The 25,405-nt window shown below is 44.8% G+C and overlaps 2 protein-coding genes across 3 annotated transcripts; one reads left to right on the plus strand and one right to left on the minus strand.

Annotated features, from left to right (window-relative positions):
• Window positions 1-3,590: 3,590 nt before the first annotated feature.
• Window positions 3,591-15,255, minus strand: BAG4 (BAG cochaperone 4). 2 transcript variants are annotated; one of them, XM_072149231.1, is made up of 5 exons: window positions 14,978-15,255; window positions 8,704-8,796; window positions 8,203-8,454; window positions 7,899-8,054; window positions 3,591-7,107 (listed from the first exon to the last, which is right to left on the minus strand). In XM_072149231.1, exons 1-5 carry the CDS (start codon window positions 15,143-15,145, stop codon window positions 6,628-6,630), a joined length of 1,149 nt encoding a protein of 382 aa, XP_072005332.1. In that variant the 5' UTR covers window positions 15,146-15,255; the 3' UTR covers window positions 3,591-6,627. The 2 variants fall into 2 exon arrangements, with proteins under 2 accessions (XP_072005332.1, XP_072005331.1); XM_072149230.1 differs by having other exon boundaries at window positions 7,899-8,057; window positions 14,978-15,253.
• A 368-nt stretch (window positions 15,256-15,623) lies between these two features.
• Window positions 15,624-23,225, plus strand: LSM1 (LSM1 homolog, mRNA degradation associated). The gene is made up of 4 exons (XM_072149232.1): window positions 15,624-15,784; window positions 18,488-18,556; window positions 20,873-20,988; window positions 22,827-23,225. The coding sequence occupies exons 1-4, from the start codon at window positions 15,739-15,741 to the stop codon at window positions 22,995-22,997; spliced, it is 402 nt and encodes a 133-aa protein (XP_072005333.1). The 5' UTR covers window positions 15,624-15,738; the 3' UTR covers window positions 22,998-23,225.
• Window positions 23,226-25,405: the final 2,180 nt, after the last annotated feature.

Genomic DNA, 25,405 nt, shown 5'->3' on the forward strand with positions numbered 1-25,405 from the left:
TCAGCCAATCACAGCTCAGCTTCCGATTGCCACAGCAGCAGATGACTCCTGTATATGGTGGTTAAGTGGATTTTGGAAAGCGCGGGGTGAAAAATTTATCTCAAAACTGAGTCTATGATGTTCCCCGAGTCACAGAGAGCGGCTGTGCAGAATTTGGTGACTGTAAACAGGACGGAGCAAATTCCTTTGGCGACATACATACATAGACACACAAATACACACATACACTGAGCTTATATATTAGATTAGAGGAGTCCTAGGGGAAGGGGGGTTGTGCTTTGAACATTTTTTTCTCTTTTTTACTTTTAGTGAATGTGACCTAATGCTGCTAATTCATTGAATGACCATTTTCAGTTCTTTACAACCTAGGATGCAGCTTTGATGCAGATTTTTCTTTGACATTACATTACAGATAAGGTAAAACAAAGCAGGTTAAAAAAAAAATTGCACATGGAAAATCTGCATAAAAAAACACAAAAAATGCAACACTAAACAAATCCGCATGACATCTGCATAAGAAAGAATGTGCGTATTGGATGCAGATTTTCGCTCTGACGATCCTCAACGTGTGCAGATAGCCCAATGGAGCCCTTTATCTACTCCTCCCTCCATCATTGTGACTCTACTCATTCCTCCCACCCACATTTTAAAATACCCCATCCTGTATTATGCCCCTCTCATTGGGCATCCCTGCTCCCTCTCACATGGCGGCCTCTCTCCTTATTAGGATCAATTCCCATCTGCATTATGGCATCTGTGCTGCAGTTTTGACATGTCCTGCATGAAGCTCAGCAGTCCCCGCCGGCCTAGGGAGTGGGTGGGACGGTCTGGGGAATAGGCAGCACCTCGGACCGCCCTCTCATGAATACACGGGACCGCTTTGAGCGCAGTCCGGCATTTCCATTGAAGTGTTTGTTAGCGTTATCGGAGGGTTCAGGTAACGCTAGCAGAGTAACACTGCTACATTGGAAATACTAAAGTAAGCAGCTCCTAGTGCTTTTGTTATGGGTGGCAGGTTCTGTTTAGCAGTGTGAGGCGACTCCCACAGTACTCCAGGCCCAGCTACAATCCAGGAATATAGATGCATTTTTCACTGTGTTGCTGCTACTATCAACACACACACACACACACACACACACAGGTATGGTTACACACAACTCCAAGGACAATACTTAAACATGTCTGTAGCTTTGTATGGTCAAAACTGCTGGTAGATTCCACTTCATAACTGCTCTGAGGCAGCTGTATTATTTGCACCCAATCTTTAGATTAATTGTACAAAAGATTATAAGAATTTATGAAATCTCTCTTAACCAAGCAAAGCGCGTCTTTCTCCATTTACTTGTTTGTCATCCTCTCTCCCTTCCAGATAAAACGAGTTGTAGTCTGAGATGATAAATGATATAAGTTCTATGGAGAGGGGAGGGGCAAGAGTGAGTCGCAGCAGCTAGGTCTTTACTCAAAAGCTCTGAAATATTACACAAAGAGCGTCAGGAGGGGAGAACTGCTAGAAAACCCCTAACACAAGTCATAAAATGTACAGAAATTGTATTATTGCTCATCAGACAACCATTTATTCTAAGATAGTTGAAGGTTTAATGAAAGGAAGTCTCCATAGACACAAACACCACCATCAGTGCCATAATATACTCCTACAAGCTATATATAGCTTACTCCATTGTGAAAAGTTGTGGATACTATATTCAAGGTTGATCTGTGAATACAGGAGTCTGAAGGACATGGATTATTATCTGATAAACTTTAGCGCATAAGCCTGTGTGACTCATGAAGTGGTCGGGTGTGTCCCTTCCTCCGCTGTTCTTGGCAGCGCCGGCTCTTTGTTACAACATACGGGAGAGAACAGATCTGCACTTAGTTATAACAGAGCAATTATTATCCACTTCTCTCCTCTGCAAGGAGATATATACACTCCGATCGGTCATTTTGGGCTTCACATTTTGTATACGGCTACAGAGAGACATGTTTGGCTGCAGATTTGCATTGTAGATTTCTTCCCAGAGATGAAGTGGACACAGGATTGCGTCTCAGCCTAGACATGAGGACCCTCAGGGATTTGATACTGATGACCTGTGTGAAGCAGTGGTCACTGTCACGGGTGGTTCTGCGACCCATATCGTAGGCTCACCCGTGCCCTTCTTCCGCCACTCGCGTGCCTTACACATCCCAGCTCCTGTCTCTACTTCCTTCCTAAGGTGCACGCGCCGGCTTCACTAGATTTAAAGGGCCAGTGCGCCGTTTATTGGCACTGGCTATTTTCAGAACAACATATAAGCCTGCCTCTTCCGGCACACCCTGCCAGATCTTCATGCTATTGCCGATGACAAAGCTGTTCCCTGTGCCTCGTGCGTGTGTTTCGATTTCCTGTTGTGACCCCAGACCTGTTCTTGCTTTCGCTCCTTCGCTGCCAGCCCTGACCTCTTGCTCCATCACTGACCTCGCATCATTGCCACCTGCCTTGACCATCTGCCTGTCCCCGACTAAGAGATTGCCTGCTTATTCTGTACCTCGACCTCGGCTGCTACCAACGACAGGTCGCACCTGTGGAACAACCTGGCGGTACCATGCCGCGGCAAGCCCATCTTGCTTTGCGGTGGGCTCTGGTGAAGACCGGGTGCCACAGATTCTGGTCCCAGGTGTCGGCTTGTGTCATCGTCCGTGGTGGTCCAGGGTATCCAATACCCCTGAGCCTTGACAGTCACCAATATGTAAATCCAGGAAAACCTCCTCTTGTAAATTGTGTTCTTTGTCGACATTGAACTTGGTTTTCCAGTACTTCCCACAAATGATTGACTGGAATAAGTTCTGCTGGAGAACGATGAAGCCTTCAAGATCTGTCGTGTCAACCATTGATGATTGCAGTGTGGCCAGAAGAATAACCCTGTTCAGATACCACTGCCACCAAGGTGGCTACCTGGTCTTCATGAAAAGGAGGTGGTAGGAAGAATAAGAACATCCAGATGAAACCAGGACAAGTGTTTTCCCAGCAAAACATATCCAAGACAATCACATGGTCTCCAACATCTTGTCTTCTTCCCATAATTCATTTAGAGGTTTCTTCTCCAAGTAAATGATGCACACAACTGGCCATCTGCCTGATGTGTAGGAAATCAGCCCGGACAATCTAGGACTCCATGAAACCATGATGTCTGGACACCTTTTGATCATAGCCAGCAGCAGCCTAGGAAGCTTTGCTGTGGGATGAGACTATACAGGGTAGATTTTGTTGGCCACACAGTAATTAGTTTTGAGCACCAGTAGGCCAGTCACCCATTTACTAGCACTGTGATCACCCTCCAAGTCCCTCAAACACTTTCACTTGCCCATCTTTTCTGCTTCCGATACATCAACAATGACTGTACACTACACTCCCAGAACATCCAATCTTTTGACAGGAGCCATAGTTTCACCCATCGATGATTATGTTATGCCTGATCTGTGATGGTCATAACCTGGTATCATAGAAAAAGAGAAAAATGCAAAGAAAAAAAAAAAAAAATTAAGCAAGAAAGGTCCAACTCAAAACATTTCATCCCACGGCCCCGACATAAAAGTCACAGAGAACAGTCATCCATGGTATTTCTATATGGCTTTATTTAGGAAACTCGACAAGTGCCTTCATTACATATATATAGGTCAATGTACATAGCAATCAGTTCTCCTCAGTGCAAATATTAAAACTTCCCATCATCCCCAAGACATCTGGATGTGCGTTTCAAGTCCATTTCCCCCCCATACAGATTTTTTTTTATAGAAGAAATTACGTTTTTATCCCCTCCGATTTATCATTCATGAATTCATCAATCATTTTCCTGAGATAATAAAAATTTAAAAAAAAAAAACACTTATTTCTTCACTGGTAACATTCAGACAGGAACAGCTCCACCTTTCTGTGATATAGAATACGATTGTCTAGTTTATTCCCAGAGTTCTGACCGTTTTAATAAGAGGTGGAGTTCCCGACTTTCGTATTCTGCAATTAAAGGGAAAGATCACTTCCATGGCGGTGGATGCCTAGTGCAAAATATTTTTTTTAAAAATTCCCCCTCCCCTCATGTTCGTTACAGTAAAGGGAATGGCGAGTCAACATTGGAGGCTTGAATTGGAATTTATAAAAACCTTACATTACTGTATATCCAATGATGCATCGGTTGCTACATCATTCTCATACATTTAGAGCTCCTATATCAGGGGTATGTGCCTATAGCACCAGTGGATTATAATACCAAATAATAGGGTGCATCCAACAGTTATGGCAAAATTATTATTGTTCCAAAATATCTGTGTTAAGTCAAAGGTATGTCACGACAGAGCCGAAAGAGATGGCTTGAGAAAATACTTTGTATAACTTGTCATTCCTTCTCTTTAGAGTCTTAGGATCCTCGTGGGCGGTCCTCCAGGAAAGGCTGCCCATCACCAAGTAGCAACACCCCCTGGGATCCTTAACCTAGAAAGCGCAGAGATTTCACTTAATTATACTGAATCTAATTCCACAAAACTATATATCAATCTGTTCAGATCCTCCTGCTTTATATCCTCATACCAAATATTCAAAATATTTTCGAGAAGGGGGGTTTGCATTTAATATCAGAGCTCCAAACCCCATGTACAGAGATAAATGATAGCACTGTTCTTTTATGCAGCCACCCCTACTTTGTTGGACCTAAACCAAGGACCCCTCCATTTACGTGCAAATTCCCATAATGTGGCCTAGTAAACAAATACAGCCGCTTCCTCACTGGATGTCACATACAGTATACATGACTGGGATAAGATGTTCCAATATTAACGGTTAAGGACGTTGTCCAAGGATACTTTCTGCAAATCTGACTTCTGGAATGGAGAGATGCAACTATACACATGTCTGTGGAGTTGGCCAATGCCCTGCACTTATCATGGATGGATCTAATCTCCCGTGCAGGATACGGAGTTAGTTGCCTCATCCACTGTACCCCAAAGGGTCTGACTGTGTCTCATATTAGGTAACAGTATAGCATTATTATATCAAAACAAATCAAGGGAGTGAAGTTGCCCTTTGAAAAAGAGCATAAAAAGTCATGATACAAGCTAGTTCAATAAAATGCCCTTTTATGATGCCCTCCAACTTAATTAACTTTTAGAAAAATCGGATTAATACAGCAGCCAGAGATAGGAAATAGCACTTCCCGAAAAGCTGCAACAAGTTTTCCTCCCAACTCCCCCCACATACTGGGCCAAACCAAGTTTGCATTAATATTAGACTCAAGAACGGCTTATATTGAAATCCAACCATCGTATCTCGATTACTCTGGTCTGACATCACTTACTGCTGTTGTAATCAGATTTTTGTAACAACTGTTCCCACAGAGAAGCTAATTTATGCAAATCATGAGAACACAAAATGTTTTAACATCGTTGAATAATGTACAAAGTTTGTTCCAAGGTGTTCATGTGCAAATCAACTTCAGGTTTAGGTTCTGGAGGCATCAAACCTTAAAGATTGAGATGGCCTAAGATGTGAGATATTAAAGGGGTTGTCCTAAGGTTATTTTTTTTTATTTACCCATACAACAGCACAAGTGGCTTACTATGGGGAATCTACCTCTGGGACCTGCACTAATCAAGTACTGTGACCTCTGTCTGAATGGAGCTTCAGTCAAGCATGCACACTGGAAATCCATTCAGGGTCTACAAGATTTTGGCTAATCCAGCAAATCCCAGAAAGTTGTATGGCGGCACTTTCGCTCCTCAGTCACATAGGACGTGGCACCTCCATTCTTAAAAGCCATCGGTTCGACATCCTGTAGTCTTGGTCCAACTATTTCAAGGAGCTCTTTGTGGGATCTTTTAAAAGATCAGAGCTGGGCCACAGATTGATGCAAGTTCCTATATCCCAAAAACATTCCCCTAGTGGATGTAAAAAAAAAAAAAAAAGAAAAAAAAAAAAACCCTTAAGTTTTTAAAATTTCAAATCCTCATTTTTCCTCCTCTTACAGATCAATCGCACAACACATGACTTAGGTTCATGAAGATGCTGAGAAGTTGTTCCGATGACCGTTTCACTTCATTCATTCATCCACGAAATAAAGACAGCATCTTATAGCCAAAGTGAGGAAAGGGAATTAATCCCCTTAAAGTACAGTTCACAGGGCTGTCCCGGTATTTTATTAAGGACCATGAACAAGACCATCTTCGGGGCCTTCTGTTGGTCTGTAGTCTGTGCCGGTTCCTAGCATACGTCTTGAAATGGCTTCAAATAATTAAAACCTGTTTATTCACAAAATGGCTTAATTTAGGGGAAAAAAAAATAAACATAAGCATCAAGTAAAACTTTTTTTTTTTGTGTTTTTTTAATCGAAAAAAATTGGAAATAAACTCATCTCTGTACATTCCTCAAGGTGACTCGAAAACGGCAGAATCTCTCTTAGCCTTGTTCCTCTATTGGCAAAGTACTACTTAGATTCCCCCTCCTTCTTCCCCCAAAATTGGATTTTTTTCCTGTATTTCTCAAGATCCACCTCTTATGGAAACTATTTTCCTTCCTTTGATCAAATCTTCCCCAAACACATTGGGCAACATGTTCTTCAAGAACTTCTGAGATTGGTTCCTTGTAGATGACCCACCGCGTTATCACAGCCCCTTCCTCTCCAGCCTCTCCAAAATAGACTGCAGTTTTCTCACAGCTTCCTTCCGTGCCTGTCGGATACTGTCTTGACCGCCGGTTTCGACGGAATCTAGCACTAATAATTCCTTAGTCAACATCTCTTCTAAACAGCGATAACTCATGTCCGTCTTTTTCCCTACAAACTCATCCACTTCTGTTTCCAGGTCTACCACACGCTCCAAGACCTGGTTTATCTTTACTATCCCGGGATGCGCACTGCTTGGTGGATTATCGGCTGGGGAATTGTTGGCCTCTTTGGACCTGGGAGAAGGTTCTGGATTTGGAGGCTCCTTCCTGTTATACATCTGCGGAGAGGCGCTGTAATGAGGGTTGGGTGGAGGATGATTTGGCTTGGGTTCAGAAGGTGGGCATGATGGAGGGACATCAGAGGGGTAGCCAGGGGGGTATGGTCTCGGGTGGCTGTAACCAGGATTTTGAGGAGTTTCCTAAAATGAGAAGTAAAAAGATAATTTTTTTTTTGTTATGAATTAAAGTGATCATGTGTTATCAATCCTCAGGTTGCAGTAGTATGAACCTAAAGCTCATGTGCGCTTTAATAGTGTGTCACGTATTAAAGGCCATCTACCCCCAGGATGAAAGACTGTATGCAAATGAGCCTGAGGGGCTCCAGGCTCCATTAACACCTATGGAACCTGGAGACTCTCCGGTGCATTTGTAAACAGTCTTTCATCCAGGTGGTAAATGCCCTTTAAGGGTTTAAATCCTTGCCCCACCATGACATTCCCCAACCACAGTGGGTATTTGCTGTATAATACAGCAAACACCCATCACTAGCATCAATCACCGTGCACCTTCCCACTGCAGCTGCTTAGTTTAAAGGAACACTTAGGCCCGCTCCACACTTGCAAGTGTGATGCGATGAACTCTCATCACACTCGCAACGCATGCTGCCAGGATTGCACGGCCCGAACGCTTCACACCGGGAATGAAGTGACATGCTGGGTTCACTCCCAGTGTGCAGCGTTCGGGCCGTGCGTTCCCGGCAGCATGCGTTGCAAGTGTGATGCGAGTTCAAAGCCAAATCATTGAGTAATCCATGGAGCAGGGCCTGAAAGGAGAAGCATGACTCATTTTCATTGTATTCCAAGAACCTCGCTAGAACCTTGAATTCTGCTCCTCCCTTCAGGCCCTGCACAAGATATATTTCAAGTCTGCTATGACTTGAGTGGTCCTACAATTCAGTCTGATCTGAACCAGGAAAGTGAATAAATTTTACCTTCACATCATAAACTGGTGACTGGACCTCTCCTCCGGGCCAGGGTGGTCTTGCTCCAGCTATATAATGAGAGCCATTTGGGTTGTGCGGTGGTGCTGGTTGCCACTGGTAGGGATTTGGAGCTCCGTACATATTCCAGCTTTCATCTCTAGGACCCTGCTGTGATATACATACACAAATATATGACAATATAACCCTCAACAGGCTGCAATTCACAACACAACCAGCAGGAGACCATGTAGCATAGACATATGTATCATGGATATTATTGATATTAATATATATTCACAAGTCCAATACTCACGGGGGCGGGGTACTGAGGATATGACGGGGCTTGCTGAGGAATATTGTGACAACCTTGCTGGGGGTATCCCCAATGAGAAGGTGCTTGTGGACCCCCTTGCTGCATGGCTGACTTGTAGGGATCAACAGAGTAATGAGGCTGAGAGGGAGGCTGGTAGTAAGGGTTTGCTGGGTGGACACCAGGGTAAGGTGGGTTCATTGTAGACTGGTTATAAGGGGGTCCATATGATCCATTGGTGTAGTGCTCCATTCCCTGCAAGACAAAACATTAGACATTATAGTTAAGACTATGCACTTCCTCCTCCCCTCTCACAGCATGCAGTCTCAGAAAGAAAATCTGCAGCTGCATCCCCTGCTCCCTGCCTACCTTTTTGGTTTTACATTGGATAGATTTTTGTAGGGCAGAGGAGAAAGAAAGGCAAGAAATTTCACTTTTCCCAAAAAATGAAGTGTGAATGATGTAGAACACCACAGATGATTAGTAAACTTTCAATTTACATACCTGACCTCCAACTGTGTAAGTGGGGGGATAGGGAGGACGGGGTTGTCCAGCACAAGACCAGCCGCTGGGATCGTATCCGGGATATGTAGGATTCTAGGAGAGAATAAAACAGAAGAAGTGATACAAAAAGTGCAAAAACAAACAAGAGAATCCTCTTAAAAGGGAACCCGTCATCAGATTTTACCCCAATAATCAGCTCCCTCAGTTTGGGTATGAATTGTCTTTTTCTAGTATTCCCTCATCCATGTGAAATTACACTACTTATTCTTCTCAAAATGTGATTTGAAAATGAGCAGAGAAGAGTCATTTTTCCTGAGCAACAAAAATCCAGACAAAGACAGATAAAAGATCCAGCCGCCAACTATTTCTTTAAGCCTTATGTTATCTGAAAGATGAGATTCTTATCTTTAATATGACACCATGTGGAGGGGGAAGAGGTTATCAGAAGCCTCAGAGCAAAACTGTTCTAGTTGCCCACGGGAACCAATCAGAGCTCAGCTTTCATTTTCCCACATCTGTTTATAAAATTAAAATCTAGTTCTGACTGGTTTCCGTGGGCAACTAAAACAGTTTTACCTCAGACAATTCTGATAAATGTCCCCTCATGTTTCTAAGTGCGATAGAACTAAAGATAGCGGCGGCTGACGTGAACCTCCGCCTGCAGCCTCTAAACTTGACTCATCTCTACATCTGACTCATCTCTACTCAAGGTGTTTTTTGGTAAATGGATGAGATTTCACAGAAAATGCTATATTTCTAGAAAGGACATTTCATCCCCTAAATGAGGGGGGTGGTAGTTAATGGGGTAGAATCTGGTGACAGGTTCCCTTTAAAAAGTTATTAAAACATTGCAAAAAACTGTAGCTGCTGCGTCTGACTCTACAACTTCTATTTTTAACAACAGGATTAGGATTGTGTCGTATTGGCCTGTGACCAAGTGAAGTGCAATGTGGCTGAGCAAGTGGATGATATAGCCGGCTATAGGTACAGGGGTTATGGGAGAAGGCTGCCCCCCAAGTATAGGCCATAGCATGTTTTTCATGTTTTCTTAGATCTACACCATTCCCACATCCTAATGTTGGTCTCCCCTTCTGATATTGCCGACTTGATAAAAATCTTGAACACTTGACACAGATTAGATCAGATTAGAAGGGCCCCGCTAGGACCCCCAGCGACCGGCTCAGAACCATGAAGAAAGTTGACGACGATTGTTGTCTTGCGCCCCTCGCCTCCCAAGACTAGACCATCCCGTGGAGGAGGGAGGCGCCCCTCGCCTCACAAGACCATGGCGGGGAGGAAGGGGGGGGCCCCTCGCCTCACAAGACCATGGCGGGGGAGCGCCCCTCGCCTCACAAGACCATGGCGGGGGAGCGCCCCTCGCCTCACAAGACCATGGCGGGGGAGCGCCCCTCGCCTCACAAGACCATGGCGGGGGAGCGCCCCTCGCCTCACAAGACCATGGCGGGGGAGCGCCCCTCGCCTCACAAGACCATGGCGGGGGAGCGCCCCTCGCCTCACAAGACCATGGCGGGGGAGCGCCCCTCGCCTCACAAGACCATGGCGGGGGAGCGCCCCTCGCCTCACAAGACCATGGCGGGGGAGCGCCCCTCGCCTCACAAGACCATGGCGGGGGAGCGCCCCTCGCCTCACAAGACCATGGCGGGGGAGCGCCCCTCGCCTCACAAGACCATGGCGGGGGAGCGCCCCTCGCCTCACAAGACCATGGCGGACACCCTTACCTCAGAAGAGCCTGAGAGGAAGTGTGTGCCGTCTTCTCACAGGTATGAGCCTCTGAGTCATGGAGTGACGGCGGTCACACGTGATAGAGATGTGTGAGCAGGCCCAGGCATTGGTACAAGGCGTGCCCATAGCGTCATCACCACCAGGACAAGCACCGCTACACGAGCCGGGATACTTGAGAAGTCTTCCAAAGTAAATAAGGCATGACTGCGTGATCTTATGTAATGACTAGTGCGAGAAGCTACATGACACAACACCATTGTTCTCCTCTCTGTACCTCATTGTCTACGCTGTATACAGAGGTCACGAGTCAAAAAAAAAAACACTTCTCATAGTATTTTCAGCAATGGAGAAGAACTAGACATGCAGTAATGCAAAGTAATAATCCACAGGCAAACATAGAAGCATTGACTGCAAACACACTATAACCATCACCGTCTTCCACGCAGAAATAGGAACTAGAGTTTAGAGGCGGCAGGGGAAGGGTTAATTCAGACACCCCTATATTTTGTTAGATAGTACCGAAAAACATGTTATTGTCCCATATTAAAAAAGTAAAGGATCCCATCTTTCTGATTCCTTGAGGCTTGTGGTTCTGTGATGTAAAGAACTGGACAAACGGATATTAAAAAAGATGGGAACTGGATCTTAGTCTGCAGCTTCTATGTATAAATATGTATTTACCTGCCTGTATCTCCGATTCTGTAGATCACAAAGCCATAAGCCTGATGTGATTTGAAAGAGGAGATTCTTATCTTTAATATGAGAGAAACACAGGTTACTAGGTGCTATAGACAAGAAGATAGGGCTTCTGAAGTGACACTCCCCTTGGAAACCACTAAATTGACTCATCTCATGTGAGTCATTTGCCTGACCTTGGGGGGGGGGGGGCTTGGGGGGGGAGATGATGAGAGGTAAACACATACAATTTCACATAAAAGAAAAAAAATCGAGAAAAAAACATTTCATCCCCAACCTGCGGGTACTAATAGTTTAGTGCTGTAAAACCTTGTGACAGGTCCCCTTTAAGTTACATGAGACCTTTACCAACACGTCGCCAGATTCCACCCCATTAACCCCTTCACGCTCACTTACGGATATAACAGTCAGCGATCCATAAAGGGTGAATGAAGAGGGCTCACACCCTCCCCACCACCACACTCCATAGGCCGGCAGTGACAATTGGATTTTTTAAATGTTGGGTTATTATAAGAACCAGGATTAACACTAAAGCTTCATTACAGACACCAGTGATAACTGTTACAGCTGATCATTGTAGCCTAAGGCTAAAGTACAGTAAATTACCAACATCCAGAGGTCCGTTTGTAACTAGGGGTCGTCTGTAAGTCGGGTGTTCTTAAGCAGGGAACCCCCTGTATACAAGTGCATATATACACACACATTGCGTGACTGATCTGGTAAGTTCTGTGCAATCTGTGTGCGCTGTATAAATATGGAATTATTATTATTATGCTATTCATTCCTCTATCCATCCATCATTAATACAAACCTGGAACACTTTATGTTGTTGCTTCTGTGTGTACATGTACATATCCCCAGCGTTTTATTCCGTAAAGCGCATCCATTATTATCAGATCACAGTCTACATGGATGGAACAATTTGAACCCTAGTTATACGTGGGCGCTGCAGCTCTACGTTTCACACTCTAGAATTTTGAGCAAGAGCCGCGCTCCACTGATAAGACTGTCAGTACGTGACACTTCCCCTGTACAAGGTCACACGAGCCGTCAGTGACAGTCTCCAGCATACACTGTGGCTTCTCCTGTAATGAGCTGGTAACCCAGAAAAAAAATAACACACTAGTAAAATCCTGCACTAGTTATAAGGAAACCGCAGGACGGAATAAAAATAGATCAACATCGATAACATCTTGTCACATAACAGATGCCACACGGTGAAAGAGAATCTTGGTTCTCCCATGTGGGTCCGGTCCAGTCTAGATCTGAAAACCACAGAACCTGACATGTAACCAGACTACAATGCAAGTAATGCTTCTCTGTCACCTTCTGAGGTGAGCCAGGCCTGTTTAAAGGGTCAAACATTGATTTATAAGGTTTACCCTAAGAAGGGAACTGAGGGCCCTACTCTCTTCACTAGACACACTGACTCACTGCTGTACTGTACAAAGAGAAGCTGCTACAGCAGAGGAAGGGGCTGTTCAACAGTACATCAGTGCACCTGATTGCTCCAAGTCCAGCTACAATCCTGGAATAAAATTACTTTTTTTTTTTCATTGTCCTGCTGATACTAACAACACACACACACAAAGGTATGATTACAAAGATCTCTAGGGTCTACAGCTTTTTATGGTCAAAAGTAATGACGTATTCCCTTTAAAGGAAATTTACCAACAAAATCTAACATGATAAACCACTTACACTTACTCATAGATCCAGGCACTGTGATTGTGGGAATCTTCTGATATTTGTTATCCATGGTCTCTGTCCTTCTAAAATCAACTTTCAAAATGATGCTAATGAGTCTGAAGGGCTCTGTAGGAGCACATTCCCCTTACCACTGTGCTGAAACTTCCTATAGTGCAGTGAGATTTCATAAGGCAGAGGGAGGGGAAAGATAGTGTAATGGCCTGTGAAGCTGCAGCACAAAGGGGCTAAGGTAACACCCTCAGAGCCCTTCTGCCTCATTAGCATAGTTATGATTTTAGAAGGAAAAAAGTCACTGATAAATATAAGAAGATTGCTAGAGTCACAATAAAACTGGATCACCATCCTCCGCCAAACTGTAAATGGAAATCTACCATTTTTTTTTTATGAATTCTGAACCAAACATACCCTGAGAATGCTGCAGCTACACTGATGGAGGGTCTTATCTAGTTTAATCCCTGAACCGAGTGGTTTTCCTTAAAATAAATTTAAAATTCAGGTACCTGGGAAAGCTGGCTGATATTACTGACATTACTTCCACGTACACTAAGCTGCCTAAAATGTCCAGACAGCACAAGTCGACCAGAGTTCGATTACCTGGGGAATGGTGCAGTGATTGATTACTTCTGCCTGTCAGGGACAACAGATAATGATTTCTGGGCTTATGCTGGCCAGGACAAGGCTGGAGCAGTGCATAATTAGAGTAAGAGGAGAAGCGCCGGGGCAGCCACAGGAGCAACAGAGCCTCAATATCATAATTTTATAATAGTTTTTTTTTTTCAGCTAAACCACTCAGCACATGCATTAAACAAGATATGTTTCTGCACCAGCGTAGCTACAGCATTCTCAAGATATGTTTGGTTCATAATGCATCAAATCAAATGGTAGATTTCCTTTCAAAGGGTTGCACAAGATATTTAATAAAATTAAAAAAAAAAAAACTGGCTCCAGGTGATATAAAAATAACAATGATCTTCAACTCAGACCTTTTCTCTGGTCCGGCATGGTTACTCCCATCACGCACCATAGTAGTGACATTGAACTGACAGCACAGACCTGCTACAGCCCGTCAGCGAAACGTTACCGCTGAGCCTCTGGACAGAGAACGGCAGCAATGGAAGGCGCTGCACTGGAGCAGTATCAATGCAAACAGGGACCTGCAGCACAATGCCACTCAGGTATATGGGACCTGCTGCAGTTCCAGACGTAGCCAGGAAAACTCAGATAGGACACAGAACTAAGTCACTTCAGAAGGAAGAGCACGGAGCGGCAGGAGAGGACCCGGGAGCAGTGAGAACTTCCCAGCCCCACTCACCGCTACCCAGGCTCCTGCAGCAATGAACACCACCATCCGTTATGTTACATCAGGGATAAAAGTGCTCATTGGATTCAATCAGCAAGGTGCAGGACTCAACTCATGGCTTGACAAGCTGCGTGTGTCCTGTTGGCATGGGTGGTAGCTGAGATGAAAGTGACTGCACTTTATGTACATGCTCAGTAGTGAGGCTCCAGCCCTACAGATCAGAGGAATAAGGCAATGGGAAGGAATGTCCACATTTATCTCAGCGCTGATAGAGTGACCAGGAACACAGGACTGAGGGGTCGGAGTCTGGGACCATTTTGGTGGAGCTGGCGTCCTTCTATACAATATATAAGAAGAGATCAGAGTGTTACACCCCATCCCAGGTGGTGAAGGCTGCCTCTGTAGTCTCTGGCAGTGCCCCCTGCAATCACTGATGATGCAAGGATCCCCCCCCAATAACTTACTTAGAATGTCAAATTTGCATCAATTAAAGAGGTTGACCAATTAATAAAGGCACGTTTATCCCTTGCCACACAAAGCCGTACGATTACTCGCCCTACAGCGACATGACCTCTCCAGCCGATCACAGATCCAGTGATAAAATATTTTACTGGTTTTACTGGCTCAGAGACAACACTGACTACCCACCTGCCCCCAGTCACAGGGGTGGTCATCCACATTTCCTCTTTCTGCTCCTATACTGCCACTCAGGAGCCTGGGAAAGCTGGGTCACTGCACTGAAGAAGTGACTGGCACTCAGGTTTTCAATGACTAGTATATCAGGTGACCCAGCTTTCCCAGGATGAGATAAGACAGAGATAATACCTGCGCTCCGGAAGCTCCTCCCACGTCTCCGCCTCCGGCCCAGTTCCTTGCAGTCTCCTGGGGATAATATCCAGAGCCCCAGCCAGAGGCCGCCTCCCCCTGGCGGGCCAGCACGTCCCCGCTGGGGTAATAGCCGCTGCCATCCCCGGCTCTGTGCGTACTCGACATGAAACAACCTCAGTAATACAACCAGCCGCGAAAACACACGGCTACTGCGCAAGCGCGGGATGCAGCATGGCAACCACCAATCCGCCAATCACACCGGCTCGGAAGAATCACCAACCAATGAGCGACCAACATACCAAACTAGGCACGCCCACTACAGTTTTACTCAGCCAATAGGGAGTAGCAAGAGCAATCTGTCACTTTAGCTAGAAGTGACCGCCTTCACTTGTCCTTTATAAGTATTCCAGCCAATCAGGAGTGAAGAAATGGATACGTCATCCTATAATTACCCAATCAGTGGCTGTAATACTTGCGCAGGCGCACTTCTATAAAATTTTGATAATTTTTTTTTTTTATACCAATCACGATACAAGCACTGAACACGCCCACTAATCACTTGTGCCCGCTGTCCAATCGCCGCGGTTATAGCTGACAGCTGTTTGCGTCCTCTGACGTCACGTTACGTGTTTATATCTCGCGATCGGCGCGCCGGAAGTTATTTGTTTTCGGAAAAAAAATGGCGAAGCTTCCGGTTGGTTTCTTTACGTGGTGTCCGGTGTGAGACTTTTCCCCGAGTAGGGGGCGGGAGTGAGAGAATGAATTACATGCCGGGGACCGCCAGCCTCATAGAGGATATTGACAGTGAGTATAGCGCATGCGTGACATATAGCTTCCATAACAACCTGTCTGCATTATAACCTGCACTTCCGGTTGGTTGCTATGGGTAACACTAGATTCTTCCATTATGTTTTTCTCTCTTATTATTTCCTGTGCTCACTGTCGCCCTCTGCTGTAACTGGAGGAGTGTGGTAGAGGCTGAGCCTCCCCCTACGGCCAGAATTAAAAGGAGCTGTCCACCTCCAGTAAAATTATATTGTTTGTGTAATGAAAAGTTGTAAAGATTTCCAATATATCTTCTGTATCAGTTCATCATGGGTTTTCTAGATGCATGGTTTACTTCCTGTGGATAGAAACTGCTCCCAGGTCATGTGATGTCACACAGGTGCACGCCTCATTATATGTCCCTGGCCATGTGATGTCACACAGGTGCACGCCTCATTATATATCCCTGGCCATGTGATGTCACACAGGTGCACGCCTCATTATATATCCCTGGCCATGTGATGTCACACAGGTGCACGCCTCATTATATGTCCCTGGCCATGTGATGTCACACAGGTGCACGCCTCATTATATGTCCCTGGCCATGTGATGTCGCCGTGACGTCATCAGAGAACGGTGATCGTTCCCCATGTCAGGCTTAGGTCTTCCAAAGACCCGAGGCTGTCTTGTTTTAACAATTTCATTAAAAAGTTCAATTTGCATATATTAATAAATATGAGGAAAATCCCCATATAGTGCCATACTGTATGTGATACCTACTTTATCCAAATTAATGGGAAGGAAAAGACCGAAAGGAAAACTTAATAAAATATCACTTTTATTATAACAATTTAGTAAAAGACATTAGCAGAGCTGTCTGCAGACAGTTACCACTATAAATAGGTTGGTATTGGGTGCAGACAAGATGTGTTCATAGATACAAAAATGGTAGGTATGTAATGATCATGATAACAAAATAAATGCCGTCCCAGTGAATAACAAACTTATTATCTACCGTATTTTCCGGACTAGTCCAGTGCGCCTTATATATGAACCTTTCTTACAGACAACAGCTGCCTTGAACTGTGCACAGGTCTGCCACCTGCTGGTCATTCATCCTTATAATCAGGTGCGCCTTATAGTCCAGTGCGCCTTGTATATGAACCTAGTCATTTTAGCAGGCCTTTATTGATGGTGCGCCTTATACTCCGGTGCGCCTTATAGTCCGAAAAATATTGTATATGCAACACGCAGTACCCTAATGTGCTGACCAGGAAGTATAAGTAACTAACACTCGCCCATATTTGATATATGCACTAATGTATCTGGGGGACAGCGCCATTTGTAGTAGACATGTCATTAGGAGAGCACAGTAAAAATCCAAGCCCACAAGAAAACTGCATTTTCACGGCATTTGGAATTTTCCGGCTTTCCAGTACATGGCATGGATTATTCAATACCATCACTATGAAGTGCAGTTTGTTACGCAGAAAACAAGCAGTCACAGAGCTCCATACGTGTAAAAATAAAAAAGTTATAGATTTTTGAAGGTGGGGAACGAAAAATGGAAATGAAAAAGCAGGAAAGGTTCAGGTCCTTAACCGGTTAAACAGCCTTGGCCGCAGCTGATTAATGGAGAGTCTGGCCTGTGAGCCAGATATCACCTTGGTATAAGAGGGTGCCGGCTCTTAAAGGGTTCCTTTCATAAAAGGATGCTGTGTGAAGGTCCCGGTAGAAAGCTATAAGGGATATGTAATGATGGGGGAAGTGTCTGTAGTGGCCCACCGGGAGGCAGCAGGAAACAGTCACATGACCTCGATCTATGAAGGACAGAAGATGGTTTAGCAGGGTAACTACATTGCGGGTGACCCTATAAGGTCTGGTTCTTGCCTTCATAAACTTTCTTATTAGTGGACAAACCCACTTTACCTCCATGATTAGAAAATGTGTGTTAAAATCTGTTGGCTTGGTGACATGTATTCTGACGTGCAAGCTTATATTTGGGGCGTGATTTTGGTCGGCCCATTTCAGTAGCCTCTTGTCCTGGAAGCAACACACAGGACGCCACCTGAAGTCTTCAGTCAAGGGAAATGACCATCTATCAAAATCCATCATAACAATAACCAGGATCCAGGCACTGTTACTGGTGGCCTCCTCCCTTCTAAAATCAACTTTTAAAATTATGCTAATGAGCCTGAAGGGCTCCTTGGGACGGTACCTCAGCACACCATGATGTAGCTTCACAGGCCGTTACACTGTCTCCCCTTTCCTCAGCCTGATATAATCTGAGTGGGAAGTGCTCTTGTACAATGTAATAGCATGTGAAGCTGCATCATGGAGGGGGCTCTAGTGCATGCCCCCACAAGCCCTTCTGGCTCGTTAGAATAATTATAAAAGTTGATTTTTAGAAGGGAGGCCATGGATAACAAATATAAGATTACCACAGTCACGGGGCCTGGATCTATAAGTCCCTGGTTTATCATGATGGGTATTGATGGTAGATTTTTTTTTTCTTCTTTATAACAATGCCTGGGGCTGAACAGAGAAAGCATTGATTTATATAAATCAGTCTGACAATCACAGATCAGGTATTAATGACCTTTGTAATGTTCATCAAAATGTAGATGCTGGACACCCCCATAATCTTCAGTCTTGTGAAGCATAGATGGAGGTGCAGCTTTCACTTACCCCCAGATAGTCCCTAAACTGCCTGGTGTAATGTGTGTCATTTCTCTTTTTAAGAAAAACACTTGGTCCTTCTCCGAGATGGGAGAACCCTTATCGGATACCTGAGGAGCATTGATCAGTTTGGTGAGTATTCCCTACACTACAACTCCCAGCAGGCATCTGATTGGCAGCCGGCACGCGCACCAACTGCTATATTGCCTTATAAGAAAAGTGGTTAGACCCCCCACCACCACCACTACTAATTACCTGTCCCATATCCTGTGCAAAAAAATTGTGGTACAACAAAGTTAAATCGTATAAATACCAAAAAAAAAAAAAAACATTTTAGAAGTTGATGTAACAGCTGGTTTGTTCAGGTCTTTGTACATGCTGGTTTCCTGGCTTGCTGTACCTGCCTCTTTCACTAGGGGGCAGCAGAGTATGTGACAGATCCTAAAGCAAAGCGATGTATAGAATGTAAGGTTATCCTATAACTTGCACACGATGGTGAACGCAGGAGCCTCGCATATACAAGTGGGTGTAATAATCTCATAGATGACATGAGGATCACCCAGTCTAATACTTATGTGAAAGCCCAGGGGGTCCCCATTCTGCCTGGCATGGCAGCTGTCCCATGCAGGTGGAGGGTAAAGTTATGGAGAAGCGGCTGTACTTGTGAGGGGGTCCGCCTCATTCATCATTAGGTTAGTGATGTATGAACTTGAATGCGTAGTCGAAGTTAAAATGAGGGGGGGCGCTTAAACTCTTTTTTTTTTTTAACTCTGTATTCACATTGTAGCTTCTTCCCCAACTTAAAGGGGATGTGCTTTTTGTGAAAGAAATGCTCCAGTCCAATCAAATTTATGGAATAATACATGGTGCAGGGCCTGAAGGGAGGAGCAAGACTCAGTATCATTTTATTCCTAGACCCTATAACCCTGCCCTGCATGCACAAGGGAGAATTCAATGAATCCACTGTGACTGGAGTGTTCCTTTAAGCCCAGAACGCCTGTGCCAGTCTGTCTTTTTAGGACCCAGAACAGAAAAGCTTCCTCCTTAGACAGGTTTTCTCGTTGGCAAAGGTTATCCATATCAAATGAATGCTGACTAATGTTGCAGCATTAAGTACAGCGCAGTTCTCTATAAAGTGGCCAGTCTGGGTAACTGCATCCCCTCTGCCTTATTGGTTCAGATAACCCATTGCTATCCCTCCTGACAAGTCATGTACTGACTATATCCCAGTCATCTGTTTACAAGAGATGTATTTTCCACGACTGCCGCTCCTGTGATGCCAATAATTGTTATTCAAATGCCTCTAGGGAAATCGTATTGGTTCTTGCTGAAACGTCAATATCTGTCATGCAAATAGCCGCCCTTCATTTATACAAGCAAATAATGGTCTATTGTACAGCGCTGGCTTCTCTGGAGGATGCGATGTGACCCTGTAGTGTATATTAGCCAAGTCCAAGTAAAAGTGACATTAATAATTATATGTATTATAATAAAATTAAGAGCCCTCCTGTGATTTCTTGTGCCAGTGAGACTGTGCCTTGAGTTTCCATGGATTGTCCAAACAGTAATGATTCAACATGTATAGGGACTGGTGCTCTAAGGGGACCTGTCACTAACTAAATAGATCTTTAAAAACTGCCATTATACCGCAATAAAACTACCGTATCCCTATATTGTTCCCCATGCTTGGAGATATCCAGTCTTTTTATAAAATTGACTCTCAATCTATGCAAATGACACCATGTGAGTCTGATCATTGTATATTCATAGCCTCCAGATCCCTTTGCTGAAGAGAATTTCTGAGGGAGAGGTGAGCTGGTGTCTTTTCAGCCACTCGCATCCAGCCAGTGTCTCTCTCAACCCCTCGCATCCAGCCAGTGTCTCTCTCAACCCCTCGCATCCAGCCAGTGTCTCTCTCAACCCCTCGCATCCAGCCAGTGTCTCTCTCAACCCCCTCATTTACCCCTTCATTCTCTCAGCCCCCTCATTTACCCCTTGTCTTCAGCACTCACACAGCCAGCGTGTAAATGATGTAGCAGAACAGAGTTGGCTCAAAGCAGACCCTTTCTTTCAGGAGCTAGAAGAACATGAATAAGCATAGAAGTTATGTCATCTTTACAAACTGACTTTGGAACTTTTCAGACATGGGGGGAGGGGAAAAGTACAATATAGGATTAGTTGTACTGAAATTACAGAGGAAATTGCATAATGCATAGGTCTAGGGAATTGTCCTAGAATACATTGAATAGCCAGCATACACTTTAGGACACTTCTCAGATCATCGATATTCTAATTTCCTGAGAACCCACAAAGCAAATGTGACTGCTACAGAAACTAGTGACTATATTACCCATGAGCTTTGGTCGGGGGTTGATGTGAATGGGACTGAGCTACTTTATTGGGCACAGATGGGAGTGTCAGTCTTGCTTTTACTTTTCTCTTTTGTAGCTAATCTTGTACTGCACCAGACCGTGGAGAGGATACACGTGGGGAAGAAATATGGTGACATTCCCAGGGGAATATTCGTGGTACGAGGGGAGAACGTGGTCCTCCTTGGAGAAATTGTAAGTATCGCATAACATTAAAGGGATTTTTCCATGGATAGTCTCTATGTACAGCATAGGGAATACGTGGTCTGATGAGATGGAGGGGATGCAATATAGTATGAATGATGTATATTAAAGCACCACTGGGTCACATGCACTTCTATAGATGACCATCTATTGCAGTCCCAGAGAAGTAAGCGCTGGTTGAGGATTTGCTCCTTGGCATTTGTGGACTTGTATCCTTGGGAGCACTGAACACCCCCCAGCTATCAGACACTTTACCGATGTGGCACTACCCTGTTGAAGCAAAATGGAGAAAGCCATTTCTGTGCTATAAACATTGAGTTAAAGGGAACCTGTCACCACATTTTTCACACATACAGGTGGTGGCAGGTTCCTATAGAGCCCTAGTAACTATCTGACACCCTGCTTTTAGCTAAAAATAGTTTCCCTCAGATCCCCATAAAATCAGTTATAATCTTGCCTGGTATCTTTGCATCTTTGGAGAGAGTCGAGGGGTGTGGCCTAATGTCATGTGACCAGGGTGACCTCATCAAAGTTTAAGCTACTTGGCAAACTGTACCCCATAAAACAATCACAGCAGCCTCTATGGACTCCTACTCCTCTCCATGCTGCTGCTGTGATTTCATGAGATATATGCTTGGTGTACAGTCTTCTAATGCTAAAAAGCTGAAGTACCTGCAATGATGTCACCCTGGTCACATGACATTACAGCTACATACAGAGATGGCAAGGGTAGGAGCTGCTGGATTTGGCCCGAGGAGGCCACGCCCACCTCGAATTCGCTGTAGCCATGCTTGGATACCAGGTAAAACTATAACGTTGAATATATGGGGATTTCAGGGGAACAATTTTTAGCTAAAAGAAAGGTCAGTTAGTTACTAGGGGTCTATGGGAACCTGTTTGTATTTGTGAAAAATGTGGTGACAGGGTCGCTTAAAAACACTGTCACTTGTGAGACTATAGTGCTGACCATGTACAGCCATCCCTGCATTTTCCTTTAAAAGGAACCGATCACCATGCTAGACCAACTTAAGGTCTATATGGACCCGTGGTTCTTTGGCCACAATAAAAACAAAGGTTTAGAATTGCCTAGGAATTAGTCAGAGATAAAGCTTTGTACATCAAATCTTCATGTGCCCGAATGGCTGTGCAGGTGCCGGGAGCTCCAGACAAATTTAAGAATAAGGGTTGGTTTCTTTGATTGTGGGCCCTGGAACATATCACAATTTAAGACCCTAAACCACTGGTCCAGAAGAACCTGTCATTGGTTTAATATCCCAAATCGCCCCGACAGGTTCCCTTTAAGCTGCAGTATTCCACAAAGGAATGTTACTTACTGTAGATTAGTCTCGGCATTGTGCAGAGGGCCATACATGTGCAATGATTTGAGATGTACTGAAGCCTCCGGAGTGTAGACCCGAACTCTCCTCGGAGAGTAACATAAAATTGCTAGTTTTCAGATATCAGATAACATTTATATAATGAGTTGTTGGTGTTTTACTAGACTCAAACCTGGTTACTGGCTCCCTATTTAGGACTAGACCTGATCCATGTATCCACTGAGTTACTATATAACCTCACTCTAAGGACGCCGGCCCATGAGGGAGCAGCCCGAGGAAGACTCTGCCTGCACTGGAGGGATTCCCTGGACCGGACCTCTTATTCCTGGACTGATCTCTGCTTGTTCCTGGTCCTTCCAGCGCACGGAGAGTCTTCCTTGGATTGCACTCTCTGATGGGCAGGCGGACTGACTTTGCATATACAGCTTTGATTTCCTAGGAGCGCACATAGTAGCAGATGGATCCTTGTTAAAAACAAAATCTCTTCTACAGGACCTGGAAAAGGAAAGTGACACAAAATTACTACAAGTCTCCATTGAGGAGATTTTAGAGGAGCAGCGTGTGGAACAGCAAAGCAAACAGGAGGCGGAGAGGGTGAAAGTGCAGGCCCTGAAGGAGCGAGGCCTGTCTATTCCCAGAGCGGACACCCTGGATGAGTACTGACCTCCTGCGTGGACGATAGCACTGTATACAGATCCCAGGGGGGGATTACTTTGCGTTATGGCTTTTTTAAGTTACGGACCTGTCTGCTGCAGCCGCGCTGTATCAATTATGGGTTAATCTTATGAAATGATTTGGGTTGCATGTATGGATAATGCTGCCATGCTGAGAGCACTTATGTTCACCAGAGATGAGGGGGAAGGAACCCCATTAAAACATTTTGGTTTTGGCCGGTTTGTTTCTTAATCATTGTGCTGCTTCTCTTCATTCTACCAGTCCTATGGATGACTACAGCCATGGGAGATGTCTGTGTACACGGTGACAGTGGGGCAGAACACTGACTGGTTTGTTTCCGCAGTCTGCACAGTATACAACCCATGCAATAGCTAAAAACTCATACTGCCACCATTTAGCATACACGTCACTCAGCAGAAGGCTATGGGGAACAGATGCAAAGCATTGCATCCATCCCTAGCCTCTGCTGAGTGTACACGCTGAGCACTCTCACCTTGTGTTGTCACTGTCCATTATGAGAACATGACAAACAATCACTGGCTATGTTCATCGGTCCTCCCGCTATCACAGGGTGGGGGGGTAGAACCAGACAACATATCCCACTGTGTGCATAGTGGGATGTGTGTTGGCCCCTCCAGGACACATCTGCAATCCTTACAATGGAGGGTTAAAACTAGATATGCCCTAATATACAAGCTGTGTAAAAACTGAATCTTTACATATTTTGAAGCCTATTAAAAGGGTTGTACTGCAAAAGATCAAGAATAAGTGGTAATATATAAACTGCTAAATATTTGACTGCAGGAATGCAGTAAGGTGACAGTTACTCCTCGTGTCACTACCCTTTTACGTTCTTAAAGGGGGTTTTTCAGCTTGCAGACATCGTGATAGCATATTGTTGAAATCAACATCTCATTAGACCTTCATCCTAATGCTACCTGCATATGACTTGTATTTGATGCATGCACTGTTCAGACACACCTCATGTATTGCTGCACATAGAAGCAAGTGAGGACGTGTGCTATTGAACATACACTTCACACATCCTCAATTCCTTGTCGTGTGCAGATGGACAATCATTCTGAGGCCATCACATCACAAATGTTAAATCACTGCTGTGTCAGGGTGGATGGATAATCATGGAGGTCAGAACCTTACTATATACCCATCTGCTATTCTCTCTACACTTGTCATCTGATATTGTTACTGCTAAAGCCTGTTGCCCATAACTGAGTGATAAATTTGTTTCATGGGCCTGCAAGATCTCCCAAATCAAACATACAATCCTTGAACTAAACTCTTAGGGCAGTGATGACGAACCATTTAGAGACTGATACAAAGAAACAGTTCTGTCAGCTCACCTGGGACGCAGTGGATTAGTGGAGAAGTGAACTCAAGCTCGGATATCGCCTGCTTCACAGGAGGCACTCAATCAAGGAAAGGGAGGAGGAACTCCGGCTCAAAAGTAAACTTCAATCCAGGTAGGTAAAATCGAAGAGACTTTTATTGAAGATATACAAACATGATAAAACGGATTGGCATGGGTAGCGGGAAGGGTCCTTGGAATGCCTACGCGTTTCGGATAAACTCTGTATCCTTATTCATGGCTAGTGAAGGTCAGAATGACTAACTATATATATGGACATCAGAAGGGTCACACCCGCACCGAGGGCCAATCAGCTCGGAGGTGAGGGAGTGATCCGGAAACATTAAAACTTGTTTACAAACCATCACATAATTTTTTAAGATAAGAACATAGTTATGCATCATATTGTAAAGAGAGCAAAATACATGTTGATTACATGATGATAAATTCATTGCAGTTTATATCTGACAGATTACATCCAAACGTTTGTTTAAACCATTGGGAACCCGAGTTTCCAGACAAAAAATCCAGTATGTTTCCCTGTAGAACATCTTTTCCACTTCGTCCCCCATGACGGCCCACCTGGAGGATGCCCCTTGACCTCTGTAGGGACAGGAAGAAGAGAGGTTAAATTCCCCTCCCCGCATCCTCCCACCAGTGTTCTTCCTGTCCCTACCGAGGCAGGTCAAAGAGAGGTGCCCTCTCTCCTCCAGGTGGGGGGGGGGGGACGAAGCGTTACTTACGGGTATGCCGTCCACGGCGAAATCCCGGCGGCCCCGGCTCTCGGTCGATCCAGGGGTCCTCCTTGTAGCCGTCCAGGGGTCCGTTTGACTGGCCGCCACGCTGCAATACCGATTACACGCGCGCGCGGCCGAAGAAAACTACATTTCCCAGCAGCCCGTAGTCTGGTGACGACTTCCGGCCGCGACCGGAAGTGACGCGAAAAACCGCAAAGCATCACTGGGAGCCGTGGGACGCGGACCACAGCCACTTCTAAGGGGGATGGGCTCCCCATTAAGGTATTTAAAGC

This window comes from Engystomops pustulosus, chromosome 4, assembly GCF_040894005.1.
Source record: "Engystomops pustulosus chromosome 4, aEngPut4.maternal, whole genome shotgun sequence".
NCBI classification, from domain to species: Eukaryota; Metazoa; Chordata; class Amphibia; order Anura; family Leptodactylidae; genus Engystomops; species Engystomops pustulosus.

What these genes read in the sequence shown, in the direction of transcription:
- LSM1 (XM_072149232.1), top strand. Translation starts at nt 15,739, where the DNA reads ATGAATTACATGCCGGGGACCGCCAGCCTCATAGAGGATATTGACA. An exon ending in CCTCATAGAGGATATTGACA is followed by an intron (nt 15,785 to 18,487) that starts GTGAGTATAGCG and finishes TCTCTTTTTAAG; the next exon opens with AAAAACACTTGGTCCTTCTC. An exon ending in GAGGAGCATTGATCAGTTTG is followed by an intron (nt 18,557 to 20,872) that starts GTGAGTATTCCC and finishes TCTCTTTTGTAG; the next exon opens with CTAATCTTGTACTGCACCAG.
- BAG4 (XM_072149230.1), bottom strand. Translation starts at nt 15,145, where the DNA reads ATGTCGAGTACGCACAGAGCCGGGGATGGCAGCGGCTATTACCCCAGC. An exon ending in GAGGAGCTTCCGGAGCGCAG is followed by an intron (nt 8,797 to 14,977) that starts GTATTATCTCTG and finishes ATTCTCTCCTAG; the next exon opens with AATCCTACATATCCCGGATA. An exon ending in CACCAGTTTATGATGTGAAG is followed by an intron (nt 7,108 to 7,898) that starts GTAAAATTTATT and finishes TTCTCATTTTAG; the next exon opens with GAAACTCCTCAAAATCCTGG.